The sequence below is a fragment of the Lepidochelys kempii genome, chromosome 1 (assembly GCF_965140265.1).
Source record: "Lepidochelys kempii isolate rLepKem1 chromosome 1, rLepKem1.hap2, whole genome shotgun sequence".
NCBI classification, from domain to species: Eukaryota; Metazoa; Chordata; order Testudines; family Cheloniidae; genus Lepidochelys; species Lepidochelys kempii.
Window position 1 is genome coordinate 185,321,591 of NC_133256.1, and position 22,821 is coordinate 185,344,411.

At 43.8% G+C, this 22,821-nt stretch overlaps 1 protein-coding gene across 1 annotated transcript; it reads right to left on the bottom strand.

The window, feature by feature from the left end:
* Window positions 1-913: 913 nt before the first annotated feature.
* On the bottom strand, window positions 914-17,142 carry LOC140906193 (uncharacterized). The gene is made up of 6 exons (XM_073329724.1): window positions 17,065-17,142; window positions 14,698-15,003; window positions 10,255-10,386; window positions 8,247-8,351; window positions 4,624-4,770; window positions 914-1,056 (listed from the first exon to the last, which is right to left on the bottom strand). Exons 2-6 carry the CDS (start codon window positions 14,903-14,905, stop codon window positions 914-916), a joined length of 735 nt encoding a protein of 244 aa, XP_073185825.1. The 5' UTR covers window positions 14,906-15,003; window positions 17,065-17,142.
* Between the last annotated feature and the right edge of the window lie 5,679 nt (window positions 17,143-22,821).

Sequence of the window (22,821 nt, forward strand, 5' to 3'; positions counted from 1 at the left end):
ATTGTTCATACAGCTAAACAAGCCAACACATGAGATAAACCTCTGTCTAACTTCACTACATTAAACTACAGCCTATTTGGCCCGAAATGCCATGCTAGGAGCAACACCAAGCAATCTGATCCACTGAGATGGGGCAGCTTGACTTTGATATTCTCCTCTTCCCACATTCACCCATGGATTAAGCAGAAAAGAAGACTGGCGTCGAGATGAGGGCTAAGCACATAGGTCCAGAAAACTAGGAAATCCTTCTCATCTCTAAACCATCCCTTGTTTTTAGAAACAAAAGTGAAACCAAACCTTTTTTTGAGATTCCAAACAATTTGAATTTATTTTCTGTGTTTGGTATGCAACTGGGCTCAGAACTGGAAGTGCTGAAATATAACGAGCAAAGCTCCTTTCTCTGTGTTTACATCCATGACTGCAAACTAAAGTGCTATAGATGATGGGTTCTCTTAAGCTTACCAGCCCAATTCTTCAGACTCAAGAGGTTTGGATAACTTGAATAAGGAATGGATAAGCATTACAGAGTTTGGATAATCCAGAATTTGGAGGTTGGCCCATCACCAGATGAGAGACAACATGTGGATCCAACAGTCAGATTTTACAGTTATACCATCAACAGGCACATGCTATATATGACCTGGCAAAATCTAATGTGAAGATCTTCAGATAGATTTTACAGTTATACCATCAACAGGCACATGCCATATATGACCTGGCAAAATCTAATGTGAAGATCTTCAGATATGTCCTCTGGAAATTTTGTTTCAATCTCTGCTGGCAGTAGAACCCTGGCTTGTTCCCTTCATTCAGCTCCATCTTTCTACTTAGTCTTCAATGTCCAGAGGGACTTAATCTCCAAAATCCAGAGGAATATGGTCCCCATTGACCACAGGAGTATAGTTCCTGCCATCTATAGACCAGAGTCATTGAAGGCTGAGGGATCACAGTTGTCAAAGGCTGGAGGGACACAGTTGTCAAAGGCTGGAGGAATGAAGTCGTCAAAGGCTGGAGGGCCGAAGTCGTCAAAGGCTGGGGGGACAAAGTCGTCAAAGGCTGGGGGGACAAAGTCGTCAAAGGCTGGGGGGACGCAGTCCCTGTCATCCTGAGGAATATAGTTCCCATTTTTCAGAGGAACACAGTCTTTAATAACTGAGGCAACATCGTTTCCAGCATGCACAGGCCTGGGCTGTGATTTAGGTCCTTCCTTCCCTTGAAGGAAAAAAGTAAATGAATAACATACCCCATATTATATATTATTATCCTACCATTTAAGCATGGACTGTACAGGGTGGGCCGAAGTTTTGGGTAACCTAAAGGTGGACATGGGTGTAAATGCCAAAGGAATGTCATTTATTCCAATTTAGCACTCTGGGTGTGTAAAATGAGTACACTGGAATTTACACATTGAAGAAAAGATGTGGGAGAGTATCAAGAAAAATCTCAAACAGAAGAGTTTAATAAAAAGCAGTTCTCTCCTGGTATCGTATACACCCCTGTTATTTGCTGTTCTTTCTATACACCATTCTACTCCCCCTATTAGGGCCACATTTTCAGAAGGTCACAGCATGTTGGGTGCTGAACTCTTTCAAAATCTAGCCCCTATTTAGATGCCTAAATGGGAGCTGAGCGGTTTTAAAAATCAAGGCCCAGATATTCATTGGCACCCTCACCGAAGTCTATGTTAATGTAATTTACACTGGAGGAGTGGGTCACACAATGGTTTACCCCTTACACTTATTTGCCCTGTTTTCCTGGCCCATTTAAACCATATTTTTACATCACTGCAGAATTTGCACAGTGAATTGCAGGGGTCTGTGTGCTTTCTTTGTGCATTTTAGGTTATTTTCTCTGTGTCCTGCTCCTTTTATTTAAATATAGAAGCCAGAGGAGCCAGCAATATAAGTATAACAACAAGGGTTTAAAATACCACTGCCCCAAATGTACAGAGAAGTTACATTTTTCCATGGAAGTGTATTATGGCACTAAGCATAAATGTCACTAAGCTAGAAGTCATACATGTGATTTCTTGCCCATTCTCTTCTATTCCTTCATCCCGTTCCTTTCATTCCCTACCTCATACTTTTCTTCTCTGTTCAATTCTCTTATTTCTGGGTAATGTTTTTCTCTCTTCTTTGTTAATCACCCCACTTTCCTTTCTTTAGAAAGCACCATCTTCTTTCCTCTCCTTTTTCTTTCATATTCATTCTGTTATCCACCCCTCTACTCCTTCCACTGTTACATTGTCTCTTTCCCTAATGCCCCAAGGTTCTCCCATAACTCTCCTCACTCTTAATACTTGCCACTTACATAGCACTCTACAAATGTTAGCTACCATCTCACTTTGAGGGAAGTTAGTATTGCTAGCCCAGTTTTACAGATGGGAAAATTGAGGCAGAAAGTTTGAGAGACTTGCCCAAGGTGACAGAGGGAGTAGAGTCAGGGTTAGAATACAGGAGTCGCTTGCTCCCTGGCCCATGTTTACTCCACTATCCCACACTGCTTTTCACACTGTAAGGCAGCATCTTTTGTGGCCAGAATTGTTCACCAATGAAGTGGCTCAGCTACAAGCAGCTGACTGACAGTCCAGAAGGAGCTTACAGCATCCCTGGAGCTGTCAGCAGCATCCCCCACAGCTTCAAAGTGCTGTGGGATTCATTCACCACATAGTCCAGCTTCAGATAGCTGTATGTGAGGATGGTGAATAACATGAGAGTTTCAGGAAAAAGTATAGTGTTCACAGGTATTAAAGCCAGAAGGGACAATTAGGTCATCTAGTCTGACCTCCTACAGGTCCTTAAACTTAGGTAAACTAAAGCATTTCAGTCTTCAGGAGACTAAAATGATGTGTGCCACAGGCAGAGAACTGGAAGGATCAAGGACCAATGCCTGAAGCCTCTGCAATGGCAGGGAACTGATTAAGTGAGAAATGCTCAGATGGTCCAGCAGGGGATCCATGCCCCATGCTGCACAGGAAAGCAAAAAAACACACACAAAAACCCCAGATCTCTGCCAATCTGACCTGAGTGAAAATTCCTTACCAACCCCAAATCCGGCAATCAATTTGACCCTGAGCAGATGAACAAGGCACAGCAGCCCGACCTCTAAGCCAGAAGATTCTCTGTAGCATCTCAGAGCTCTGATCTGCCCCATCCAATGTCCTGTCTCCAACTGTGGTCAGTCACCGATGCTTCAGAGGAGGGCAAAATAAACCACCCAAAATACATTTAACCAATTGTTCATTGGGAAAAATATTCCTCCTGACCCCTGGAGGTAACTGGCTGAAGCTCTGAAGCAAGGGACAAGCTTCCAAACTCAAGCAAGCAGATTGCATTGGTTACATTTTCCAGGGTCTCCCCACAAGAAGAAGGGCTAGATACTGACTTTCTGCTTTATATTAAACCTGATCTTAGCATTGATTGATTGATTGATTAATTAAACCTGATCTTAGCACTGGCACTGATAAGGTCCCGAAATCAGGGTGGGGCCTGTGGCCCTGGGTTTTGTAAGCCCCAGTGGCCACTTTTGGTTAAAAAGGTAGTGCAGAGAAGGAGAAAACAGATGAGCAAGAGCAAACCTGGTGAAAAGAAATAACAGGAAGTAAGGACATGTGACACTGTGTCTATTTATAACTTCACTGTTCTCGTTTCTGTCTTCATGACTATTACAAGAGGGCGTGTGAGCTAGAGGTGTTGGCCAGCAATTTAGGGTTCTATTCTTGACTCCACTACAGAACAAAGTGACCTCAAGCAAGTCACTCAATTTCCCTATCTGTAAGTCAGAGATAATATTCACCTGCTGTGCCTCACAGAGCTTAATTTATTAAAATTTGCAAAATGCCTTAAGCTCTTCCAGTGGAAGGCAAGGCTAGAGGTTGCAAGCTGAGCGATACACTTAAGTACAAACCTAGCCAGCCACCTTCAGAAAGAGTTACAAGATGCATCCTTCCCAGGGTTCCAACTCATTGTGCTATGTAATCCTGGGCGGAGTGGCCAAATCCCTGTCCACCCTCTTTCTCAAAGCTACAGGTAGCAGGGGAGTCTGGTGGGTTTTACTCCTGTTTAGGAATATCTGTGATTCTATTTAAGCTATTTAAATGCACCCAGATACCACTGTGAAGGGGATTCTGGAAATATGTATTAATAATAATTATAACTATTATTAAACACAGAGCTTTCCTTTACAAGCTGCTTCTTTCCTATACAGTTATTTAGTGGGAGCAGGGTGCTGGTCACAGTTTTACTGCTTCCTGCTTCAGCACCAGTTAGTGATGTCAGCAAAGAATTTCAGAGAGACCAAACCTGGCTGCTGCTCTGATTGGCTGAGAAGACCCTTGGCTTGTGGTATCATTAATTTTGGAGCAACTGTACACAGCATGTGTGTGTGTTATCCAAATATAGTCACCTGGAGCATAGACTATACACTGCGTCTTGCAGCACCGCACGATCTGCAGCTTCTGCCTCCCGCAAGACTTGAAATAGAGCTCATTACAGTTACGCTGCAATCGCATCGAAGAGAGCCCTGGACTTTAGTATCACAGGAAACTCTTCAGTTAGGTTAAAAAATCTGCTTTCCTGTTTGAAATGTGGTTTAGGGTTTGTGTTTGTTTTTGTCTCTGCTTACCTTGAAAAGTGGAGATATTTAAAGACGGAGGTTGCTCAGTGTAAAAGCTTGCAGCTGTTGCCCCTTTAGTCTCCTTAATGAAAGCTTCATTCTCTTGCTTAGTGGAGTTTGCAGCCCCTGGTTCCTGTGAAGCTGGACTTCCATTCTCTTCAAACCAAGAAAGCAAAAGATATCTATGTAAACAGATACAGAATGTAGTCATTGCCCTAGGGTAGGCTTGTCAAACATATGGCGAGTGGACCTGATTCCACCCTTCTCATGTGTATTTATGATGCCCACATGATATATTAAGATTGGGCAGAATCTTTAATTTAGAAAAAAAAGGTAAGTTTCTAGCTTTCATGACTGAAAAAAAACCCAACCCTCCAAACATGAACCCAGGGCTTGTCTACATGGCGAGTTACTGCGTGGCAAGCCAGCATGTGAATCTACAGTGCACCAGCTTGCCATGTCATAACTCACTGTGTGTGTGGACACTGCTACAGCACAGGGAAAGGTGATGGGAGCAAAGCCCATGCAAAGGTGGGAGCTGCCTGGGAGTGACTGCAGGGAAGGAAATGCAGAGGGAAGAACATGGGAGGCACACAAAGACGGAGGGAGAGAGAGAAACAGAGAAAGGAGCCTGTGGAAGGTAGAGAAAGAAAGGACACACATATGCTCCCTTTTTGCTCATTGATGCCAAATGAAACACTAAGGCACTGGATAAATAATAAAGAAAAATATTAACTAAAACTTTAGTTATCACATAAAGGCCATATTCTCCCTCTTGTTCTCAGGGCAAGTTTCCCATTGACATCAGTGGGAAATCAGCTCTGGACTGAGAAGAGTGTGTAGTCCTATATTTATGTCCCACCCCACTAAGCATAATTAAAAATGGAATCTGACCTCTTCAGAGTGAGTTTGACATCCCTGGGCTAGTGACTCATACAGTGTCCTAAGACCTGGGCATTGGGCTAGCAGCTCAGAGAGTGCCCTATGGCCTGGGTGCCGGGCTAGTGGCTCACAAAGTGCCTTCCTATCTGGATATTGCCTTGATGCTCTGAGGTTGCTTTCCTCCCTGGACAATGCCTTGGTGCTCTGAGATGCCTGTCTGCCTCAGTGGCAACTGCAAGCTGGGTAAAGATGTTTTCAGAGGTAAAAAATTAAAACTGAGGTTTGAGCCACAGCATCATGAGGAAGAGAGACAGGGGCTTTGACCAGGAAAGGCTCTTTGTCATATACAGTTACAGCATTTTCACACTACAGTGATTAGAAATTGTATAAATTATTCCCCATTGGAAAGCTTGTATTGTTAGAATTTCATTTCCTGGGGCTGGTGGATGAATCCAGCAATGCTGAGGCACTGGCTTCCTAGGCAGTGACTCAGACGAGGCCAGAGACTGAGTAATGCTAGTGGCAGCCCAATTCAATAGCAGCTGCATCTAATTCTCTTGGGTTTCACATGAGTAGGTCTGAGAGCCCCATTTGATTTCCTTCCATTTTTTCCAAGCCATGGTTCACGTTCTACATTACTGCACACACCTGTGGCCTAAAAACATGGCTCACCCTTGATAAAGTCAATGGAAATTGATATTTCTCTCAGACTGGAGTTCACCAAACTCTCACATGGGGTCCCTTATCCACTTTTCTGAGATTTTTCAGGATCTCAATCTATGTTTAAAATATACAATTTCTGAATATGACTAAACCCACACTGTACATCAGAGCCTAGTATCAAAACCTCAGACCCATGCATATCCCGGATGGTGCCTACTGAAGAACTCCATTCAGCAGGTTACTTCCCCTGATGCCACCATTAGAGCTGGTGACAAGGTTTTGTTACAGACTCAAAACACAGGCCTGGCTTGCAGAGATTCCTAGGCATTTCAGTGAATTTGGACAAAGTTCCAGGCACCAAGGAGAGATTTATTGTTTGGAGTGGAAACCAAGCAAAACTCAGTACAGTCCCATTGTTACAGCTTGACGCCAAGCACAATTCAGGAGGTTTCTGGAGCTCTGGCTGAGTTTTGCTTTCTGATTTGGGTTCAGTAGATCTCAAAATTCTTGGGCATGTGAACCCATGTGAACCAAACCCAACAGTTCAGTCACTTCTTCCGAAGTGGAACAGCTGAGCTCCGCAGGGCTCTGTTCACTGTGCTCTGCAATCCCTGCTGTTACAGAGGGTGTGAGCAGAGGGGCTGGTGGAATGCAGTTACTTCACTTGAGTAACCTGGGTGAATGTGTTGTTTCTCTTGGGTTTGCACTGTTCAGTTTGCACCTGCTGGAACTAAGTTGCACCCATAGCGAAGGCCCTATAGCTCCTAAGGGACACATATTAGAAATAACATTTTTAACTGTTTTTGAAAAATCTCTGTGGTCCCTCTGATTCCTACTGATGGTGTTGGGGGAGCTGTCAGTGCTCTTGCAATGTTGATGGAGGTGCTGTTTGCGAGGAACACAGCATAATACGTCAAGAGCAGACTTGGCTCTGAAGCAGAAGGAGGAATGGTCCTTATCAGTACAATGAGCCTTTTCAAGATACGTCTTTTTAATGGTGGGGGGAGGGGAAGAGGGATAAAGGAAGGAGAAAAGGGTGACCGAACAGAGCTAAAGAGAAGAGAAACTTTTCCCATGGTATACACCATCAGTACTTGTGGAGCCATCCCCACTGAAGCCGCTGGCCCCAGCACCTTGCCTGCTGAATCTGTGCCATGCTCAGCCCCACGCTTCCAGCCTGGGCGGGACATAGGCTGCTGGAAGTGGGGTGAGCCTGGGCAGAGCCCGTGGGGGGATCCCTAGTACAGAAGCCAGACCCACAGCAGCAGTGAGAAGGAGGGGCGCTGGATACCCCACCACCTACTCAGGTTTGGCCCCACCCACCTTCCATCATGACGGGGAGCTGCGGGGCCAAAACTGAGCAAGTGGCGTTGTGACCAGGTTGTGACTATGGGGGTTGCGGTGCTGCTCCGGTTTGGCACTGTGACCCCTGTGCACCAGGTCACAATGTCACTCACTCCAAACAGGCGTTGGCAGTGGGGCAGCCAGCACTGCTCCTCCCGGCCACTGCCAATGGTAAGTACTGTATGTAACATGCATAGGGCTGCAGTATCACTGCCAGCAATTCTCCTGACAGCCCAGAAGAAACTTACCCACTGCAAACTTATCAGGCGTAGGAGTCAACCCACCCTGGGAAAGATATTGAAAAAACAGGGCTGGGAGGGCCAAAAGCCTACACCAAGTGTCACAGTACTAATCTACAGCACTCTGTTGTTATTAGCAATCCTACCCCACGGGGAGCTTGATGTGAAGGGCAGGAAGGGCCTGTTATAGCAGCCATAACACCGGGACCACAGAGAGGAACTGTGAACAGGGGGAGGCACATGGAGCCAGCCAATCTCCGTGGTACTAGGGCTCAGTGCTGGTATCACCTAAGGCCCATTGGTGTTTTTGTGGATACCCTGCTACCATCCCTGAGTGCTTGTCTTAGGTAACTGCTGTGATACTAGTTGCTTCCATGGTTAAGAATTCCTCTCCTGTCTGGGCTCTGCTTCAAACACGGCCAGCGGTATCAAATACATCACGTTGTCAGCAGCGTCTTTACCCTCCTGGTCCCAGAACCATTCTCAGGCAGCCGGAATACTCACCTTGGTCAGGGCTGCTCATGTCTCCCTCTCTACATTCTACAAGGTCCTCGTCATAGCCGCTTCGGCCCAAAGTCACATGCCGGAAGCTTAGGTTTGTTATGTGACCTTAACCCAAATAAAATAAGAAAAGCACGAGATGTTTGGGAAAGACTCTCAATGAAAGATAAAACTAGCATAATCTACTAAGGTCTGCTTCCCATCACCCCTCCTGGTATCTAAGAGTCCTGGGAAAGTGAAGACTTGATGAATTTGAAACGATGAATGTGTTATGTGGATAATTTTAATGCCTCTTGAACGGCACAGTTTATGCCTATTATTTCTTACCGCTCTGCCATTCAGGACATTTTGCTTCCCCCATTTTGCCTCCCTCTTCAATCTCATATGTTGCTGCCTGTTTACTTGTCCCTTCAGGATGATCACTCTCTTTTTATTCTGCTCTTTCATTTCCCCTCACTCTCACATCCTCCTCCCCTCTCCCCCCGAGACATTTCAAAGATTCCCAAACTACGAGTCCATTCATCCCATTTAATTTCTCACCTCCTTCATGGAGCAGGAGGACCACATCTATTCTTCATTGCCCCTCCCAGAGGTGCATCATTTTGAAAATGTGTATGTGTTGACGTTACAGATGGTAATAATACTGCTCTCCCCTTCTATTCCTACTTTTATTCCTCCTCTCTGCCCTTTCTGAATGCTATGCTGGGGTGAGCTGCCCCCTCTCTCTCTCCATTTGCCTGTGGGGTATGGGAGCAAAGGGCTGATTGGTCTCCTCTCTCTTCCCTGCCTCACACAGCTGGCAGGAAAGGTATGGCATGTCCTACTTGTTGCTTCTCATGCTGCCTGTGTGCAGGGCCCCCTCTGTCTCTGTGCGGCAAAGCACATCCAGTCAATAGCTGACTAATGGCTTCTAGGGGATGGGGAGACTTGCCTAACTGAGGTCTTTCTGGGACATACTGAACTCCTCCTCCCATCTACGGCAGGAGGGTGTGGAAACAAAGACAAAGTTATCTCCCTTCAACTAGACTTGGAGGCATTTGCTCCTCACTCCCATCCCCTAGAGTCATGCCCATGACTATGCCATACAGGGCTGTGCGCTTATCAAAACTCACAAGCTAAAAGATGGTCTGTCAGTACTTGGACAGGAGACCTCCAGCCTAAACTCAGATGCAGCAGAGAGGATTGGAGGTTCAGTAGGGCTACGACCCCGTTACAAAGTGTTAAAATGGCCGAACAAGGTTCTGAGGGACAGAGTTAGCTGACACAATGCTGACGATGACTTAGAGGCCAATGTAGACTGGGACAGATCTTGTTCAGTCCTGTGTCAACCAGCGGGGTTAAGGACTGGTCCTCCTTCCACTCATCACTGAATGTAATTTGTCTTCGTCTACACTCACTGGTCAGCATCAGATCAGCAAACTCAGCTCTTCATAACCATGTTCAAACACGGTAATGTTCTGTAATGTAGACAGGACCCAGGTGGCACCTGGAGTCAGAAATGAACCACTTCAGGACAGAATCTGGGATACTCTTCTGCTTGAGATACAACTCTTAAATGAGACATAAAACTGAGGTCCTGGACACTTCAGACCTTTATAAATCCCGGGCCCTTTTAACAAAAGTCAGAATGGTATCATCATGATATCATGGCCAAATTCTATCTCAGGTCATTATATTCCATTCTTCCAAATCCTAGTCTCACAACTGAGATTGCATTTTGAAGCAATTCAAATTTCACAGCCTATTAGATGGCAGCAGCTTTCTGGTACAGGTAAGGTGTTAGGGACAGATTTTTAGTTATTGGGGCACCTAACTTCCAATGGAAATTCAATGGAAAATCAATGGAAATTAAGCAACTGAATACCTTTAAAAATCTGGCCCTTAGTCAGGTAAACAGAGCGAGCCAAAAAATAAATTAGGAACCAAAATGTAAGGTGGACTGTCCCTATGTACTGATTTTTAGTGACAATGATTTACCCCATTCTGTTAGAGTTGAAGAGGGAATCCTTACCTGTTCTGTGTTTGCACTTTCTAAAATGCCATATTAGTGAACCCAACACAACAATGAATACAGCAACATGCACTCCCACTATGGTGAATAACAGTAAATGCAGGTTAACTGGTGAGGCCACCGTCTCTTGTTCTAAAATGAGAATAAAATGGCAAAAAAAATCACTGACTTAAAATGCCTTCTGCCCCATTCTGTTAGCGTTACACATGGTTCTTTTTGTAATTTCCATTCATATACAGACAGTATAAAAAGATCACATACTAAACAACAGTACAACAAGGCCTTATTTATCTGTTCTGTTTTTCTGACTTCCCTTCAAGCTCAGTCGAGTCAGAAAAGTGACCTGATGAAACAAAACTGTGGGATTCCCTATGTATTTTTTCTCAGTGTCTGCAAATTAAAGTGGCCCAGTTTACAAGACAAATGAGTTTTCCTAACAGCTGGAATTGCAAACCCAGCACGGTATCTGATGATCCAGCTGTGCTCCTTCTGCCTCATACTACATTACCAGAAATAAAGGGTTCGTGGTCAGACGCAAGCTGGTGAGTCTGTTGAAGATTTGTGAGGCAGTATAGGCTCCAGATCTCTGTCGTGTAGCTTGGCTTGCCCTTGAGGAGCTACAAGGAGAAACAACCTTGTTTTGGTCTGTGTGAAGTCAACATGTGACGTAAAAGCACACAGAGAACTGAACCACTGGGCAAGAAGAGGATATTTTCATAGTCTGTCTGACCATAACATTACTTTAAAGCAGGGGTAGGCAAACTTTTTGGCCCAAGGGCCACATCGGGAAATAGAAATTGTATGGCAGGCCATGAATGCTCATGGAATTGGGGTTGGGGTGCGGGAAGGGGTGCGGGCTCTGGGGTGGGGCTGGGGATGAGAGGTTTGGGGTGCAGGAGGGTGCTCTGGGAAAATATCAAGGGGTTTGGAGAACGGGAGGGGAATCCAGGCTGGGGCAAGGGGCTGAGGGGATGCAGGCTCCGAGCAGTGCTTAGATCAAACGGCTCCCAGAAGCAGTGGCATGTCCCATCTCCGGCTCCTATGCGGAGGTGCGGCCAAGCGGCTCCGCACGCTGCCCCATCTTCAGACACCCCCCTGCAGCTCCTATTGGAGTGCGCAAGAGCCAGAGTGGGGCCATGCCATGGCTTCTGGGAGCCGCGTGGTGTGGCCTTGACCCAGCAGCCCGGCTGGAGCGTGGCCGAGCCACATTGTGCACCCCCGACCCAGTGCCCCAGCTGGAGCACCAGAGCAGGGCCGAGCTGCATGGTGCGGCTCGCAGGCCAGTTTAAAACAGCTCATGGGCCAGATCCGGCCTGCGGGCCGTAGTTTGCCCACCCCTGCTTTAAAGCATCTGGATCATATTCCACGCTGGTGTAACTCCAGTGGAGCCATGACAGGAATGAATTCAGTCCAAAGATAGAAGTTCTTCTAGCTAAGCTTTCTCCTGCATTAAAGATTTTTGTCATTATCATATAACTCAGCTGACTTAGAGGCTGGCAATCATGCATTTTGTAAAAGTTTGGTGCAGTCTGAGAATGCCTGAGTATCAACTGTATGTACAGTACCTGAAATCAAACTGTTTGGTTGCTGAGGTTATTACTGTCTGAAAATGAAAGGTGACAGTGTCAACAAAAAAGCAAACTATTCTGGATCTGAGTAAGGGCCTTGATCAAGTGACAACTACAATCATTTTTCTGCTCAGTTGGTGAACTACATCTACACAGCAACTATTTTCACAACACAACCACACACCAACTGAATTTGTGAGTCCATACCTATCATGCTGACTGTCTTCGCACATTAGGGTGACCAGATGTCCCAATCTTATAGGGACAGTCCTGATATTTGGGGCTTTTTCTTACATAGGCTCCTATTACCCCCCACCCCATCCCGATTTTTCACACTTGCTATCTGGTCACCCTATTGCACATACTGGCAAAATGTGAGCAGCTATCCCATAGCGCCTCAGTATGAGACAGAGTAATTGAAGGACATGCACAAAGAGTGGCAGCAAAAGCTCATGAGGCAATGCACTCTGGGATGTCCTACTGCACAGAGAACAAGGGGGAGAAAGGCCAATGTGTGTATACTGGCATCGTTAGGGGGTCTTATCCACACAGCAAAATAACAGCATAAGACGCAGATTACAGGAATACAGGGGCAGGAGCGGCAGGTTTGTATAATTTTTGGTAGTACCCAGAACGGGTCCAAGTCCCGCCCCCCACACGCACACCAGTCTAAGGCTCTGGGAGGGAGTTTGGGTGCAGGAGGCAGTTTGGGGTGCAGGCTCTGGGAGGAAGTTTGGGTGCGGGAGGGATGCGGCCTCTGGGATGGAGTTTGGGTGCTGGGTGCAGGCTCTGGGCTGGGGGCCAGAGAGGAGGACTCCCCCCAGCCCTCTCCCCGCCGGCAGCAGCGAGATCAAGGGGAGGGGAGTCCTCCCCGGCCCCCCTCCCCCGGCCCAACACTCACCCAAGCTCCCCCAGGCTGCTGCTCAGGAGTTGCCTGCCAGGGGGGGCGCCTCCCATGTGCCTCCTCCCCTCCTCCCTCTGCAGGCACAGTAGCCGCCTCAGCCTGCCCCTGGCACCGCTCCCTTGTACCCGGCTGCAGCAGTGCCTGGAGAGGGAGTGCAGAGCGGAGCTGCAGGGGGTAGCTGCCCACTGCCCAGGGCAGGCAGGGAAGCTCGGGGGAGGTGTGCGGGGGCGGCAGGCAGGGCCAGGGGAGAGACCCATTCCCGAACATTGGTGGAGCCTGGCCCCCTGGGCCCTGAATTTGCCGGAGCCCGGGCATCACAGACCCATACAACTTGCCGCCCCTGGACAAGGGACACTAGGGAAGTGAGCTGCACAGTTGAGACCCTGCACAGTTTAGCCCCCTCTCTTCCATTTAAATCAGGGAGCTGTTAGCTAAAGTGATTTAGCTCAGTGGTTCTCAACCAGGAGTACACATACCCCTGGAGATACATGAAGGTCTTCCAGGGGGTACATCAACTCATCTAGATATTTGCCTAGTTTTACAACAGGGTACATGAAAAGCACTAGCAAAGTCAGTACAAACTAAAATTTCATATAGACAATGACTTGTTTATACTGCTCTATATACTGTACACTGAAATGTAAGTACAATTTTTATATTCCAACTGATTTATTTTATAATTACATGGTACAAATTTGTTTTTAGGAAGCTGACCTGAAAAACCTGGGGCACAGCTGGGGAACCATTGAAAGACTTGCCAGAAACAAACAGGAGTGGAGGAGCTTCATCACTGCCCTAAACACCAGAGGCGTAATAGGAATATAATGATGATGATGATGGTCAAAATGAGAAAGTAAGCAATTTTTCAGTAATAGTTTCTGTGACATTTTTGTATTTTTTATGTCTGATTTTGTAAGCAAGTAGTTTTTAAGTGAGATAAAACTTGGGGGTACGCAAGACAAATCAAATTCCTGAAAGGGGCACAGTAGTCTGGAAAGGTTGGGAACCACTGCTTTAGCTGATTGCAACTATCAGTTCTGATGGCATTAAAACAAATGGGGGAGAAAGCTAACCCTAATCTGAATTCCTTTTCATAATCATTAATTTCAGCCCAAACTGAGTTTAATGTTTCTTGGCAGGTAAGAAGGCTAATCTTTTTAGAAAGAATAATAAGGGAGAGATCTGAAGCAATGTTTCCTTTCTCTCTGGTCCAGTTTAGTATCAGAATTCTATCCTCTCTAAGGGCTTTTCCATACACAAAATTTGTACAACTTTAACTATCCTAGTATGAAGGTCCAGACCCCACTAATGTGGGCACAGTTATATCGGCATAAAGGTCTTATGTTGGTATAAAGGTGTTTCAATTACAAAAAATCAGAATGAAAGCTTTGTTTTGAGTTGACCCCAAACCAAAATTTTTCAGAATGTTCAGTGCATTGAAGTGTCAGCAAAAAATATTTTAGGTCAAATTGAACATTTAGTTTGACCAAAACCAAAACATTTTTTTACAATTATGAGCATTTAAAAATGTTTTTAATGTTTAACAATTAAAACTAAAGGAAATTTCAAAATAAAAAGTAGTTTTGAACCAAAAAAATCAAACCTTTTTTTTCAAAAATATTGAAAAAAAACTCATATTTTTTCAGAACGTTTTAAACATTTTTTTGAACAGTTCTGCAAAATCAACACAAATTCGCAAAATATTTCAGTGTTGCCCAATCTTCATTTTTCACCAAAAATGTTTCCGCTTAAAATTTTCACCCAGCTCTAGCCTCTATTTCATGAATGTGTTAATCAATTAATGGTTAACTAGTTATGGAATGTCTCTGACATGGTTCTTCTGTGCTCACATTTTGAACCTGGAATGAGTGTTATTGCAGTATTTAACTGGGGAATAAAATAGGTTTTAAAGTAGACAGAATATTAACACTGTCCCATTTTTGCTAACATTTTAAACTGAGAAATACTCACCCACTTTCACATCAATCATTCTCTGGTATATAATCTTCCCATCTCTGTTTCGCACTTCCACTGAATACCGTCCACAATCACTTTCCTGAAGCCTGTCAAGTCTGAGCGTGCCATCAGATAGGATCTGAGATCTGTAGGTGTTTCCCGCATTGGACTCCGACTGGGAGTAATTTAACTCAGCAACCAACATGCTGTCTTTCTTCCACATTATCTGGACCAAGTCATTCCAATCCTTTGCTGCTAGAGGTAGGAGCACGGAGCCGCCGACAATTCCTGTTACTTCTTGAACAGGTGCTGTTTTGTTTCCTGAGGGGGAAAAGCCATCGCTGCTAAATTTAAGGGAGGGAGCATTCCTTATGTTCCCTTTTGACTGTGAGTGATCTCTTTTCTGTTGTATCTTTTCAAAATGGAGGAATGAAGTCAAGTGCTGGGGAGTATGTTTGTTAAACCTAGTTTCATACATATGGACTTAAAATAAAAATAATGCTTTCCTGCATATTTATTATACCTTTTCCATCCCAAATGATCATAATGTAGTTTATACGCTACATCGAGAGCAAACACGGGAACACCACACACTGCCACATTGCACAACAGTTTAGAAGAGCAAGTGAAGAACAATACTATATTGTTAGAAACTGGGTGAAACCTAATTACAGGTCGAGTTCAAAGTCCATTGTAATTGGTCAGTGCGAACTCACCCTTCAGTTAACATAACCATACACATAAGTCCCACTTAAGACAGAAGATGTATGTGAACTTTAGGCTGAGTATTGTCATGGGTACAAGTGGGGGGGGGGGGCAGATGCGAAGAAAGATCTCAGAAAACTAAGGTCAGACATGAATAGATGGAGTGAGAGAGGCAGCCCGAAGGAACAGCTAAAAGTGTGTAATGGATCCTGGAAGAAACCTGGGAAGAGGTGTTTGGGTCAGGGATGCAGGCTGAAAAGAGCACTCTTGGTGTTGTGAGCAAAAGAAGATGTTTCCCACTATTTGATTTCTTCTGCATTCAGAGATACAAGACTTTGTATATTCTTGTCTAAATAAACAAAACTGCATCAAAGAAATGCCTGACCATCACCAATTTCTACTCCCAACTGGAACACCCACAGGGCCCCAACTTTGACTAGCTACTCAGGTCAAAAAATGGCAACAATATCCAATCAAAATGGCTGGGAGAATTTAGAGAAGGCAGACTGCACAATTTGACCAGATTACTATAACTAATGCCCCTTCTCTTACAAAATGTGGTATGGAATCTTAATGTTTCTGAGTAGCCTTGGCTTCAGGTTTTTATCTCTCATCCAAAAGTCAGCACTTCCTGCAAAACAATGCCCCCTAGCACTTGGCCAAGGTCTAGGTTCAGTTCTGATACAGATGGAAGTGCCACCAGTTGAATCATCAGCACAGCTTCATGCAGCACTTGATGCTCTCCTATGCAAATAAGATGACTTGAAGGTGGCTTGCAACTGTTTAGTCTGTGAGATCAAAACACAGCAGAGCAAGGAATAAAAGGAGAGCTAGAGTAGGCAGAACTTTCTTAAACCCATGTACAGTTGGACCACGTTTCAACATTTAAAATACTTATGGGCAGACGTTGGGCAAATACAAAACCCAATAGTCACACCAATAAATACCGGTGTAAACTGAACTCTTCTCCTACATATTCTGATTTACTGTTGTACTGGAAACCCAAGGAAGGTTTGGAGTTTGGGTTTGTTTCTGAGAAGTGTCCACATATTTGGACATTTTACTGTATTTGAGGCTTAGCCAAAGGTTACCCAAATCTTTGTAGTCTGAATGCTGGTCTGAAAATCTCATTAGAAAGCTCTCTGCTGAAAGGCCCTGCACTTCTGTATTGCAGTCCTCGTCAGTAAACCATTAGACCATCCCATCCCATGGGAATCTGAGCAGTTCTGGCTCCAGTCTGGGCTGGACCCCAGAAGAGAAAAGAGTACACTATGCAAAAATGGAAAATTAAACGTACCCTAATACATTAGAGTCTCTGAAAAGTTTTGGTTCAAGTTTGGTTATAAAAGTGTATGTTTCTTATTTTATCTGCAGTAGGTCTTCCGTCTCTATAGATCGACTATATGCTGTTTCTGGTTAATAACCCACTGTGGGATCACGTGGTGCTGAAGACCAGGAATGCAGTTCAGAAATATGGGAACATTTTTCTGGGTATTTTAATCCTCCACAAAAACTGAGTTCATTAAATGACCTTTTCAGACCAATTTTTCAGCTACAGATAGAGATCACTGACCTGAACAATACACTGACGCATACTAAAACTACACTTTCACATTTGCATGTTATTGATATAATCTACAGGCCCTGACAGGCATTGCATAGTGGGCTGATACTTACCGCTATGCTCCAGTTGAATTTTTTGATGGCCCAAACCTGCCCCATCATGATCAAACACTTCTGCTGTGTACTGGCCCTCATCCCCTGGCTGCATGGGGCAAACACTCAAGCTGCCATTGGAGAATGCACGAAATCTCTCGCTGTATGTTCCAGAGCCCCGTACAGGGTGACCTTTCATCTTGGCCACTTGCTTATTGCCTTTCTTCCAGGTAACATGAATACGCCTGTTTGTGAAATTGTGCAGGTCAAGCATAACACAGTCATCTACAGTTCCTCTGACAGTGCACATCCCTTCAGGGGCCCCTGATAATAAAGAAAGAATACATGTGCATGAGAATGTTTGCTTACAGAATGTACATTTTACATTCAGGGTGATTACACACTGCATGAAATTATATACATTTGCTTTTAAAATCTTTTACTAGACATTTTACAGACAGATTCCCAGGTTAATTAGCAGTGTTATGATAATGGAACCTACCTACCAACCGTTTGCTTTTAATAAAGAAACTGCAGTTGTGTAAGTCTATGGATAATTTCCTTGGAATCATGGGAAGGCCTATTTTCTTGACCAAAGTCATGCCAAGAAAGCATGATTTACTTGGACTTGTTTTGGGAATGGAGACTCCTACTGAAATGTGCACAGCCTGTTTACAGAAGGAACGTTCCTGGACCATACTATTATTATCACGTTTATTATGGCAGCACCTAAGGACCAAATGAGAATAGGGCCCCATTGTGCTAGGCCATGTAGACACAGAGTAATATATTTAAACATTTTCCAGAAAAAGGTCCTAATGTTTATTATCATGGTTCGGGGGATGGATTCCTGGAATTTGACTACCCTATTGTCAGAAACAAGCAGCTCTAAAAATCTGTGGCACACTAAGCTGAACTTGGCACAGATATGAGCTTTAAGAAGCCTTTAGCCCTAATGTGTGAATGAGAACAACTCCAATCCAGCTGCAGACATCCTGCTCAAAATCATGCTTAGAAAAGACAACAGCTCCATACAGGTATTTGGTAAAGTATATAAAAGCCAGTATGCAAAGTCCCTAATATATCATTGGCATTTAATCATTTTCTGACCCAAATTCGCTGTAACTAGTGGATGCATCATTGAGGCCAGTAGAATCAAAAAAATTTGGAATTTCTAGACCGAGTCATTTCTGCAATAGCAGGAGCCAAAAAATAAAAATAAGTTAGGAAACTTTTCAGAAAGTGCAAGCAATTCATTTTGCACACTCATATAATCTAAACACCCATGTCCAATTTATACCAAATTCTACCCTAACATAAAATCACCCACATGAGATTTCACACAGATAGCTTCATAATGACTATAGTAAGATCGGTTGTGTGTCAAAATGTGGCTTAAAATGGACAGCTAGCTACAGCAGTAAGGGACTAAGGTCTCGCATTTATCTGTCCTTCTGTCCATCCATCCATCCACTTTATAATAAAAATTACCAACTTCTCCTCTGACTTCTCCCTCCCCTAAAGAGAGAAGGGTCATTCTCATGTAATTGAAACACAGAAGGAGGCTGTCATAATAACAGTTATGTCATTTGGTCGGCTTCTCTAGTCTGCTAAGGCCGCTTTGTGCCACTCAACCTTAAAGCTGAGATGGCCAATGGAGAATTTCTCCTGTGCAAGTCTCTCTGGCAGAGGATGTACAGCTGCCTCCTGTGCCTGCAGCCCCACCACTACTGGCAAAAGAGGAGGGAGAGGGTGTATCAGGAGTGCAGTGAAGGCCGACTGTCTGGAGGGCAGGGTAGAGTGCAGTAATGTCCAATCTTCCACTGGCACGAGGTCCCTGAGAAACTAGCTTGCACTGGGCCTGGTGGCTGAGAATCAGGGAGCCACAACCAGCCCCCCAGCTCTCCACTCCATTCGAGTAGAGCTTGGACAGAGTACCGACTTTGAATTTTCAGTGTAAATTTGTAGAAATCTTGCTTGACTTGGTTTGCAAATGCATCTTGCATTCTAACTGCTGTTTATTCAAACCACAATTTAAAATAAAAAATTAAAGCTTTCATTTATTTTCACACTTCTCATGGTATAGGCTGGAACATTCTAAAACATGATCTAGAGACAGTAAGGCCAAGATTTAAAAAAACAGATGCCTACAATTACATTTCAAAAGCTAATTTAGCTCTAAATCAGTGGGCTAAGCATCCAGCAGATTTCAAAGGGAGCTGATGGGTGTTCAGCACTTCTGAAAATCAGGTTGGTTATTTCAGAGCCTAAGTAAAGTTTGTAGGAGACTGATTTTAGGCTTCTGGCTTTGGAAATCTTGGCCCAAGGGTGAGTGCTATGAATGACTAATAAATATTATCATTGAGTGCATCTCAGAACCTCGGGTCACTGATGGGACCAAACAAATTCAAAACTAGCAGACACTAAAGTGAGGAGCATATGATAACAAGTTGAAAAACATAATATGCCATAACAAACTTTGATGGGTCTGCACCACACATCCCTACAGAGTAAGACATTCGGATATTACTTTTATGCCTAGCATGTATGTTTAGCTGAAAAACTCTTTGGTAGACACGATTTCCAGTTCTGTTACACACATTCACTGTATATTGTCCCTCATCCTTTTTCTCTGTATTGTAAAATGCTACAGTTCCATTAAAAAAGATAGTAAACTTACTGGTATGATGTGTCCAGCTACTTAACAAAGTCCTTCCCTTGTTCCGAGTGATGTGAACAGGGTGTTCCAAGTCAGGATACTCATGATGCAGTGTAACAAAACTACCCAGCATCCCGTTTACAGTTGTCACATCACTGTGCACTGGAAATATAATACATGCAAAACATTTTTAGTTACAGAACAACACAATATGTTTCTGGGCACCATACTGAAATAAATGATGCAGATTTCTAAATTCTAAGACAGAAATGTATCCTCATGGCTAGAGCAGGAAACTAGAAGTCAGGATGCCTGGGTCCTAACTGTATGATCTTGGGCAAATCACTTCGCTTCTTAATGCTACAATTTCCCCATCTGTAAAATGTTTTACAACTTTTATTCTCTTTTAGCAGCCTTCTGATGCTTAATTAAGTAATGTTTCTAAAGTGCTTTAAGATCCTTTGATGAAAAGATGCCACTCTCAGTATATCCCAATGCCAAGTGTGGGCAATTTTCAGCAGTTGATACTTGTCAAATTATTTGTTTTTGCCTTCTGGAAACACAAAAAAATATAAACTCAGAAATACCGCACCTAGCATCCTTAAAGTTTTTTCAGCTTCTTACTATCATCTGAACACAATTCAGTGCAGTAGTCTTTCCAACACTAAATGTACAATATATTTTATTATAATAAATTAATTTCTTATTATGCTTGTCTTTGGTTATTTTACAGATACACTGAAATCCTCTTATGCTGAGGTCATTTCTTTTGCAATGAACAACATGCCTATAAGCTAAGGCTACATACAGAAATCAACAGATTGAAACACTCTGAGCAAGTACTTCTACTTCATCCTAAAACATGCTTCAGTATTGCCCCAATTCTGCAACCACTGAGCACAATGGCAAAACTCCCCTTGATTTAATTTGGAACAGAATCACATGTCTAATTTGAATTTAGTATAAACACATTCCACTCTTAAAGAAAGAAAGAAAGAAAGAAAGAAAGAAAGAAAGAAAGAAAGAAAGAAAGAAAGAAAGAAAGAAAGAAAGAAAGAAAGAAAGAAAGAAAGAAAGAAAGAAAGAAAGAAAGAAAAATGGCTTACCCTGGAGAATAATAAGTGCAAACAACGTAGACTGGAAGGTAAAACTAGATGACATTTCAGAAATGATTTTTGTTCTAGTATTTCACATACACTGTACTTTTTTGAGGAAACCTCTACAGTCCACTAACTTAAATCCATACTGAGTGGTGTGTCTTGAAGATTGTGAACATGCAGAAATGCTTAAAGGCTGTTTCTATTTTTCAATTACTTCCTTACTGACTCAGAACTAGAGCTCTCACAAAGGGACGGTGGATATTTTGGAAGGGAAACATTGTGGCTTCAACCACTGTGTCAGACAAGCTTGAGGTAAGAACTCGTGAATATACTTCCTTGTTTTCCAAGTGGCTGCTGCAGCAGGTGGAGGTCAGCCCGGCATAAGACATTTCACAGCAAAATAAAGCTGGGGAAATAAGGCTTTTCTCGTCCCTATTGTGTGAGCACACACCAGAACGAAGATAGAGCTGAAGTAAGGCTGTGCATGCATGTTTGTGTTGTTTTTATTAGTATTGTTTATATTTTCATAGTTCCTAGGAGCCTCAGTCACGGACCAGGACCCTATTGAATAGGCACTGTCTGAACACAGAACTAAATGACAGTCTCTGCCCCAAAGAGTTTACAATCTAAAGTATAAGAAAACAGATGGTTACAAACACACAGGGAAGTACAAGGAAATCATGAGATAATATTGGTCAAGCATGACAGGCAGTCATAAACTACTAAAAGAGAGTCTTCTTTAGTTCAAGTGGTAGAGGCTTATCGGTTTTAGAAACAAAGGTCCTGGGTGTGTCTACAATAAAGGAACTGTACTGTGGCTAACTGAACCAGAGGGACTGCACCTGTGCAAATAACAATAGTGCAGTGAATCCACATTAGGTATCCTATTTGGGCTGAGTTGTGCCCTGCATGCATACACAGTGTTCTAAACAAATACTGTAACTGCTTTGCCTTCTGGTACCTTACGTAGAGTTCCCAGCACAGTGCCCTGAAGCTGTGGCTCGTGTGAGATTTGGAAAGGCCTTTTGGGAGCCCAAGGGAATTGTGTGAGAAAGGACCCATAAATTCCTCAGAAATTATGCCATTCTGCAACATATTCTCAAAATGGAAGCCAAGCTGAATTATCAGTGTTCACTCTTCCTCAGAGTGGAGCGCCATTTTTGGGTCAGGACCATGACCACAGAGACATGGAGCAGAGCAATTTGAGAAATTTGCAGAACTTCCAAATGCGGAAACAAGACTCCTCTCCTCTGTGTTTGCTGACGACCAGGAATGCAGTGGGGACATTTTTTTCTGTGTATTTTCTGTGTATTCCACATTAAATGACCTCTTCAGACCAGGTTTTCAGCTTCTGTGAGTTTGCCACATCAAACTAGCAAGTATCTTAATCAGAAAAGGTACCACTTGATTATTATGGCCATTCTTGGCCATTCTTGGCTGAGTATTTACATTGGGTGGCCAGGCAAAGTGCATGATACCAGATTTCGGAAAGCTCTGAACTTTTCAGAAGTGGAAAAGAGGTGCACACTTCTCCCCTTCCCCCACACATCACAGAGATATTAATAGGTTCTCCATCCCCACCTTGATACTCTGTGCCCTTCCATACCAATGGCTCCCCAGCTATACCTGATAAACTGCTGTCTGTCTAGTTTTGTTTTAACTATAGACTCAGCGGCTGGGGTAGTGGTCGAGTGTGCATTTGGGAGGCTTAAAGCAAGTTGAAGGTGTCTGTTGACTTCAGCCACAGCACAGTCTACAACATGGGTATCGCAAAACCTGCTTGTTGTATTCCACACAACATTTGTGAAAATAAGAGTGGAGTATCTAACAGGCAGTAAACTGAGGCCTTAGGCCTTGCTGCAAATTAGGCTGCCACACAGGTATTCAGAACCACCTAACATTGTCAGAAGTGCCTGCACAAGATGTGTGAACCTCATCATCGGGGAGGCTTTGTGCATCCCTCTTGCTAGTGCAGGGTGTGTGAAGGGCTGATGCAGCAGAGACTTGAAAACTGCTACA

Coding starts and splice junctions, on each gene's coding strand:
- LOC140906193 (XM_073329724.1), bottom strand. CDS start 14,905: ATGTGGAAGAAAGACAGCATGTTGGTTGCTGAGTTAAATTACTCCCAG. Junction 10,387..14,697: donor AATGATTGATGTGAAAGTGG/GTGAGTATTTCT, acceptor TTCTCATTTTAG/AACAAGAGACGGTGGCCTCA. Junction 4,771..8,246: donor CATGAGCAGCCCTGACCAAG/GTGAGTATTCCG, acceptor CTTGGTTTGAAG/AGAATGGAAGTCCAGCTTCA.